This window comes from Priapulus caudatus, unplaced genomic scaffold (genome assembly GCF_000485595.1).
Source record: "Priapulus caudatus unplaced genomic scaffold, Priapulus_caudatus-5.0.1 Scaffold2184, whole genome shotgun sequence".
NCBI classification, from domain to species: Eukaryota; Metazoa; Priapulida; class Priapulimorpha; order Priapulimorphida; family Priapulidae; genus Priapulus; species Priapulus caudatus.
This window is the reverse complement of record NW_014579245.1, coordinates 1-8,994: the sequence shown is the minus strand read 5'-3', so window position 1 is coordinate 8,994 and position 8,994 is coordinate 1. Positions and strand designations below refer to the sequence as shown.

At 49.3% G+C, this 8,994-nt stretch overlaps 1 protein-coding gene across 1 annotated transcript; it reads left to right on the top strand.

The window, feature by feature from the left end:
- Positions 1–6,854: 6,854 nt before the first annotated feature.
- LOC106818363 (baculoviral IAP repeat-containing protein 6-like) lies at positions 6,855–8,888 on the top strand (the record flags this gene model as incomplete). Its single annotated transcript, XM_014823079.1, has 4 exons — positions 6,855–6,886; positions 7,866–7,994; positions 8,233–8,306; positions 8,842–8,888. Coding segments are annotated over exons 1-4 (282 nt in total), but the record flags the coding sequence as incomplete, so codon positions are not given.
- Positions 8,889–8,994: the final 106 nt, after the last annotated feature.

Genomic DNA, 8,994 nt, shown 5'->3' with positions numbered 1-8,994 from the left:
TATATATATATATATACATGATACATGAGGGGTCCGGTGCTGCCTGCCTGCATATAGTTGCTTCTGCGACCAAAATTCGATATATGAAATGTTTCAGAAGGTAGAAAATAAGAAGTGCTACCTGAATATTGTAGAATAATGGAGCAATAAGTTTTCAAAGGAGAACATATTTAGCATAATGTTAAAAATTACTGATAAAAAAACTGTGATTGTATACTATCGTATATCTTACTATACTATCGTATACTATACTATACTATACTATACTATACTATACTATCGTATATATCGATCGTATATCAATATCGTATCGGTATTGTAATGCCCATGGTATCATCTTGTCTTCATAGCACACTGCACAGCACTTGACAGATTATTTTGATATACATGTTGTTACTAAATACTACTAAATGTTTAAAAAATGTGCTTAGATGCCCCTGAATGTGTACATGTATGCATATATTATTATATGTGTGCATATTATTATATTATGTACATATATGCTGGTACATGGCAACAGAAAGAACTCGCGAATCTATGTCACAGGAAATAGTAGAGTTTGTACTGCGCAAGAGTTGCAGCGCTACCGCTACTAAATCATGATTTAGCCTTTCGATCACCTAACAAGTGAGCATCACTCTTCGTTTAGGAAAATGGCATCTGATGTAGTGATCACCACCGATGGCTCTTGGTCCATTGGAAAGAAGTGCAGTGGTCTAACTCATCACCATTCATTAAATACGCTATTAGTTACAACAGAGGATAACTGTGTTCATATGCTAGATGCCAATTCTGGTTGCATTCTACAGGACACGAAAATCTGTGGTAATATCAGTGATTTCACTTTTAGGGTTAGCTGATGTCAGAAAACTACACTGCACTGTCTGTACTGTACCGGTAGTCTGCAGTTTTATATACTAGACTATAGACTATAGAGTATTAGGATTACGTACCGACTGTCATGCAATGTACTGTTTGGTAAAACACAAGGTTTGCACGTTCACAGCAGTGACAGTGTAGCTACAGTATGTTACATAATCACGCATGAAATACCTCATTAAAGATGTTTACAATACGGCCATAGTTACAACTTACAGTTACAGTAACACGAATCAGTAATGTCTAGTTGCGCCCCAGCCAGTCATCGCATTACAATGGTGTTATTCGGCTATACACTAGTGTGATTTATTCCTGTTATCAGATTAGGCATGGATGTGGTGGCTGTTAACAGGTCGAGTGTATGGCGAATATACGACATAAATGATATAGGCAGTGCTAATGGTCGATCATGCAACAGTCGTCTAATTTTTGCTCTAAGCAAGTTTTTAAGTGAGTAACTGTTGTTCAATATAGTGTTGATCGTTTCACAATTAAATTACGTAACTCATCTGGTACACAGGCACTTGAAGCGTTTCAATAAAATATATACGCAGGGGTCGTGTTCTGTGCACGGCGACAGTTAAATATATAGCAGGTAAGAAAGCGTGTGCCAGAAATTCGCTTGACGCTCGCTGCATTTCACATGATTACAACACAAATACTCAACCTTCCAACTCCATCTTTGCTGCTAATTGAAGAACAATGTTCACTTGTTGTAGAAATATTATGTCTCAGTTTGAAACAGAGCTGTGTCACGCAAAATCACGAATGAAATCATGAAATTCTCGCGATCGCTAGCACTGCGCACGTGATGTTAATGAATTTCGGAATCTGGAGACCCCTACCGGCCGTATTCGTGACGTCATTTGTGCGAAAGTTGGAGCCGTCTATGGTATCTATAGCAACGCCTCACTGGCGGCTTTGACGGGGCTCACTTAGGAGGCGGAAAGCAGCGTTGTTGTTTCCAAAAATGCAGTGCGCCGCCTTTAGCCATGTACTTAAGTTCATTAACATCACGTGCGCAGTGCTAGCGATCGCGAGAATTTCATGATTTCATTCGTGATTTTGCGTGACACAGCTCTGTTTCGAACTGAGACATAATATTTCTACAACAAATGAACACTGTTCTTCAATTAGCAGCAAAGATGGAGTCGGAAGGTTGAGTATTTGTGTTGTAATCATGTGAAATGCAGCGAGCGTCGAGCGAATTTTTGGCGCACGCTTTCTTACCTGCTATATATTTAACTGTCGCCGTGCACAGCACACGACCCCTGCGTATATATTTGATTGAAAAGCTTCAAGTGCCTGTGATGTGGTACATCGCTGAACACAGACCAACGGTTTATTATTCCGGTGTTTCGTTCCGAACATGATCATAGTCGAAATCGGACTAATAATGTTTGTCGAAGAATAGAACTGCTGATCATGAACTTTATTTGCCTTCTATCGCCGTGCTATTAGAATCCCGAGCCTTTCCATGTTAGCCATCGAAAATAACGTCTGCCTCGTAAGGATCGGAATTAACACAATCTGCAGCCATATTGCAATGAATGTCATAGTAACTATAACCTCATAAGCTCATAAATATTAGTCTTCAAAGTTCAAGGTACTATATCGAAGACGGAAAGTTGATCAACTAGACAGATCAACACTGAAGATCGCAGTAGAAAAAGCCTCAAATTTGTAATTAAAACTAAAGAGAAGGGGAGGGAATTCAATGAAACTATGAAACTTTGAGCATAATAAGAGAGTTTGCAAGGATAGTAAGCAATATTGACATGATGGGATTTTAGGCTGGTTATTGTTAGCCATAGCTGCTAGATATCTGGATTCTTATACGCATAACCAGTGATTTAAGTTACACGAGAGGTCTAGGGATGTAGGGAGGTGGGTGGGTACAAAGAACAGTTGGGGCATCCCCAATCTTTTATGATGAGGAGTTAACGATACATATGCACAACTTTGAAAGCAGATGAGCCAGCAGTGGCGCCATCGTTGTTGTAAGCAACGATACAGCCGTTAGTTTTAAAACATAAAAAAAAACACATTTCTAATGAATATTGAACAGTGAAATTTTATATTGTAGCTTAATTTTAACCCATTTTAACTGAAAATATGGAAGAACCCCAGGGTCAAGTATCCCTTTAAGGCCACCAGCAACTCATTTGCACTTTTCAACTGTTTGTTCTATGCTCATAGATCTGTATATTATGCACACGACATGCTGTTAGTGTTAATGGAGTGGGTTAGCTAGATGCCGTGTAGTATGAACACATAAATGATAACTTTACCTTTGACCTTCCTGATTTCAACAGAATAATTGGACACAAAGACAAATTGCAGTATTACTTTTCATGAAATCCTGGATTAATGTTGCTATATATATACTAATCTTTCCTGTTCAATGTTCATGAGAATAAAATGACACATTAATTTTTGAAATGGCAAGATTGGGGTTTATTGATATTAATGACTGGCACATTTTGGTTGCGCAGCCTGCTGTTGTCATGGCGATGCATGTTGGTGCTTCTGATGTGTTTTTTTCTCCATTTTTGCACACTTAATGAACATTTCTAATTTTCAAACATTGAATTTATAATAGATGGAAGTATGTAAGCTTTTAATATTGATTAGTTGCAGTTAAATTATGCATAAGATTAATATAATATCAGTTTCAATCTGGGGATTAGCCAAGTCGTTAATACTGGCTATTGTGCCAGCAATCAGGTGCATTTTTGAGTAAAGGTTGTGAAACGAGGTGCAGGATTACTTTTCAGGTGAAAGTTCTGGTTGTCGAAAAGAACACGCCGGTGGCGGCGGTGGTGGCACGTGTACCTCTGGTAACGAGTCAGCTAACGATTCTCTCTCGATGTTTCAGATGACGATGGCGGCCGGGGCGGGAGCGTGCGATGCACGTACCTGCCGGCGCAGGACAGTGTACTGCTGAGCAGCGGACGTAGCGTCGGCCTGCGTCGTGACCTCAACGGCGTGCTGCTGCTGGACTCGGCCCTGCAGGTGCCCGCCGCCGACCCTGAGCATCGGGTCAAGGTCGAACTGACGCTGTCCGACGTGCGTGAGATTCTCTTGCTTGTCCGCGCGCGCGGTTGTTTTTTGTTTTTGTCGATCGGAGACTTTTCTCTGAGTAAAGTCTTCGCTCTGAGTAAAGTCTTCTCTTTGAATAAAGTCTTCTCTCTGAGTAAAGTCTTCTCTCTGAATAAAGTCTTCTCTCTCTGAGTAAAGTCTTCTCTCTGAATAAAGTCTTCTCTCTCTGAGTAAAGTCTTCTCTCTCTGAGTAAAGTCTTCTCTCTCTGAGTAAAGTCTTCTCTCTGAGTAAAGTCTTTTCTCTGAGTAAAGTCTTCTCTCTGAGTAAAGTCTTCTCTCTGAGTAAAGTCTTCTCTCTGANCAAGTGGCCAACGGCGAGCCACGCCAATCCGTCAACACCATGCAACGTCAGTGCCCGATTACGTCAACACAATGCAACGGCTGAGCACGCAATCCGTCAACACAATGCAACGTCAGTGCCCATTACGATCAACCGCCAAATGCAACGCGAGCACGCATATCTCGTCAAACAATGCAACTCATGCCCATACGTCAACGACATGCAACCGAGCACGCAATCGTCAGACACAAATGCAACGCAGGCTGCCCGATACAGGTCAACTGGCAAGCAACGCGAGACCGCAATCCGTCAACACAATCAACGGTCAGTGCGCGAATCCCGTCCAACGCAAGCCAACGCGACCGTGCCGCGATCCAGCCAACACAACGGCAACGCGGAGACGCGCCGATCCATCAGACACCAATGGCACGCAGAGATGTGCGCGTCGCGTGCAACGCAAGGTGCAACGCCGGAGCTGGTGCGCGGAGTCCATGAACACCAAGTGCAGGACGCGGATCCCCGTCGGCAGGGGACGGGCAGTGGCATGCGCGAAGCGCCACGGGAGGTGCCGACCAGCGTCGTGCGCGAAGTCCATGAGGCAGCAATGCACGCCGACGCTGTGCGGCGACTCATCAACACAACTGCAACGCGACGGTGCGCGATCCGGTCAACACAATGCGAGCGACCGTGCGGCGGATCCATCAGACACAATGCAACGGCGGCAGTGCCGCAATCCGTCAACCAGACGCAAACGGTCAGGGGGCCGTGTGAGAGCAGCGCCGAACGATTCGTCAACGGCAGGTGCGCAGACGTTGTGAAGAGTGGGATTAGGGTCGACGTCGGGACCTGTTCCTTGAGACGACGCGCGGCAACGCCGCGCCTACGCCCCGCAGCTGGCACTGCCCCGCCCTGCCCTCCCACACTGCCCCTGACTCGCCTCCGCCGCCCTCCCACGGTTGACCTGTAGTCTAGTGCGGCCAGTTCTTGAACCGACTCGCGTCGGCGCCGCCTCCGAGTGCATGAGCGTCGTGTTCGGCCGACGTGTCCGCCGGCCTGACCACCGGTCGTCATCAGCGCTGCCGAGAGTCGTCAGCGATCCGAGCGGACGCCACGGAGAGCGCTGGGCAGGGCCTTGTTCAGCCGCTTTCAGTTCGTGCATGAGTGCTGCTAGCTGACGGACCGGAGCTCGTTGGTGAGGCCAGCTCCAAGCAGACGACGACCACTGGCAGCAGGGGAGCGGAAAACACACGCATGTACGCCAACGCACGCACGGCTGACGCACGATGGCATGTCACGCCACGCACGCCGATGTACGCTAGCAACGCATGTACGCACGCACGCATGTACGACGTCTTCGCGCACGCACGCATTGCATGTACACTACGTCACGCCTTTATTTAATGAAAAAGAGATGGCTCTCTACGCTCACGATTTTAAAATAATCCAAAAATATCTCACATCCACTAATTACGTGAAAATCCGCCCTTAGATTTTTAATTATCTTCAAATCAATACGAATCCAGAGTATAATTTGGTTTCACATTCACAAGGGGCTCCCATGCCGCCCACGGGCTGCGGACGCCTGCCCACGCGCTCCCTCGACCGCCCCACGGGCTCCCCTCGCCGCCACCGCGCTCCCTCGCCGCCCCACGGGCTCCCTCGCCGCCCCACGGGCTCCCTCGCCGCCCCACGGGCTCCCTCGCCGCCCCACGGGCTGCGGACGCCGCCCCACGGGCTGGGACGCGCGCCCCACGCGCTCCCTCGCCGCCCCACGGGTTTCCCTCGACCGCCCACACGGGGCTTTGCGGACGCCGCCACCACGGGCTTCCCTCGCCGGCCCCACGGGTTCCCTCGCCGTGCACCCACGGGCTCCCCTCGCCGCCCATGGGCGCTTTGCGGGACGCGCCCCACAGGGCTTGCGCACGCATGCGCACCTTACCTTAGCGAGTTTGTGGTTGCCCTTGGAAGCGTTTCGGGCCGGCTCTATCTTCCTAACGAGTTCCTTTCAGCCCACGACGTCGTAGTGCTCCTCCCCTATTAACTCCGTGCGCATGAGCGCGTGGTAAAAATGCATGGCCTGCGCGGGGAGAGAAGCGAAAACACGCTCACACGTCAAGACGCAGAGAGAAGACTACTCGAAGAAAAGACTCAGAGAAAAGACTCAGAGAGAAGACTCACTCGAGATCAGAGGAGAAGACTTTACTCATTAGAGAAGACCTTACTCGAGAGAGAGAAGACTTTACTCAGAGAAAACACTTAACTCAGAGAGAAGACTCAGAGCGAAGACTTTACTCAGAGAAAAGTCTCGATCGACAAAAGACAAAAAAAACACCGCGACGCGGCGCGGAACAAGCCAAGAGGAATCTCACGCACGGTCGGACAGCCGTCACAGTTTCCGACCTTGACCCGATGATCAGGGTCGGCGGCGGGCACTCTGCCAGGCGCCGAGTCAAGCAGCAGCACGCCGTTGAGGTCGACGCAGGCGCACACTTGACTGTCGCCTGTCAGCAGTACACTGTCCTGCCGCGGCAGCGTACGTGATCGCACGCTCCCGCCCCAGTGCCGCCATCGAGTCATCTAGAAACATCGAGAGATGGAATCATTAGCGGACTCGTTGACCAGGAGGTACACGTTGCCAGCCACCGCCATCGCCGCCGCCGCCACCACCGCCACCGCCATCACCAGCCAGCCGCCACCGCACCACCGCCGCGCCGCCGCCGCCGCGCCGCCGGCCCGCCGCCACCACCGCCGCCACCGCCACCAACCGCCGACGCCCGCCACCGCCACCACCTCACCGCCGCCGCCACGCTACACCGCCAGCCGCCGCACAATCGCCGCGCCACCGCCACACGCCGGCCGGCCAGCCGCCCCGCCGCCACCACGCCACCACCGCCGCCACCGCCACCGCCGCCGCCGCCCGCCGCCTGCCGCCGACCGGCGTTGGTTACTTTTCGACAAACCAGAAGCCTTTCACACTGCTGAAACAGTAAGGTCTGCGGCACCTCAGCTTCACAACCTTCACTCAGAAATGCACCGATTGCTGGCACAATAGCCAGTAGGTTACACAACTTGGCTAAATCGCACCAGATTGAAACTGATTTATATTAAATCTTTAATGCTAACGTTAACTGCAAAACTACAGTCCACCGCGAATGCAATTACACCACAGCTTACATACTTCCCATCTAGTTATAAACTTCAATGTGTGAAATGTTAGAAAATAGTTCAGTTAAGTGTTCGCAAAAATGCGGAAGAGGAGACGCCACACATCAGAAGCACCATAATGGCATCGCCATGACAGTTACAACTGCAGGATCCTCTGCCAGCACACAAAATGTGTGCCCCGGACCTAGAATATCCAAAGTCAAACTCTCACCAGTCATGCCATTTGAGAGAGAGCAAGTGAGCTACCTCATCATTGCCCGTCTCTGCTCAGCTTCGAGCTCATCGTTGACGTATCGGGCACTGACGTTGCATTGTGTTGACGGATTGCGCGCTCGCATTGCATTGCGTTGACGGATCGCGCACTCGCGTTGCATTGTGTTGACGGATCGCGCACTCGCGTTGGATCGTGTTGACTCACGTTGCGTTGTGTTGCTTGCAGGTGGGCGCAGCCAGCGCCGATGGCACAGGCAGGGTTCTACTATGCTCCCAACAACCCGGGCGACGACCGAGCGATGTGCTTCACGTGTAACGTGTGTCTCGTCTGCTGGGAGGCCACCGACGAACCATGGTGAGGGGGCTGCTGTTGCCATGAGGTGACATCGCACGGTCGATTAAGATGTGCAGTATCTCATATAGATGCTACTACGACCATGTTTAAGCAGTCGATTACGATGTGCAGTATCTGAGTATATAGGGAGAGATGTACATCTCTCTACTGTGGCCGTATTAGCAGTAGCGAGTCTACGACTGTCGCTCGCGTCACCACGCTCGATTCTTTGTTCATCTTTCCGATTCTTCGTCTTCAGGTCGGAGCATGAGCGACATTCGCCCACCTGTCCGTTCGTGAAGGGAGAGTACACGCAGAACGTTCCACTCTCAGGTACGTCGTCATTAGCTTCCTCGTTAGCGTCATCGTTAGCATCATCGTTAGCGTTGTCGTTAGCATCGTGGTTAGTGGCGTCGTTAGCATTATCATTAGCATCGTCGTTAGCATTCTCGTTAGTGTCGTCATTAGCATCGTCGTTAGCATTCTCGTTAGTGTCGTCGTTAGCATCATGTGAAGCCGACGAAAGAGGAAATGTGAAGGTTGTTCAATGTCGGAGTGCGGGAATTTGTGCGCGGTGAGAAATGGACTAAGGAAACTCGTCGTTAGTGTCATCGTTAGCGTCGTCGTCGTTAGCATAATCGTTAGTGTTGTGGTTAGCGTTATCGTTAGCATCGTTGTTAGCGTCGTCATTAGCGTCGTTGTCGTTAGCATAATCGTTAGTGTTGTGGTTAGCGTTGTTGTTAACGTCGTCATTAGCGTCGTTATCGTTAGCATCCTCGTTAGCGTTGTCGTCGTTAGTGCGGAGATGTTGTGATTGTGGCGCGGTGCAAGAACAACTGTTTCTAACTTTCATTTTGTGATGTTGCAGTGACACATGCGACCAGCCCTGCTCAGGTGCACTCTGAAACCAGCAAGGTAGGTAGAGAGACAAATGTTCTGTAGCTAATAATGGAATATAATCATATTAACAATAATGTTCAGTACCTGTCATCAATTACGTGTGTGTCTCTCTCTCTCTCTC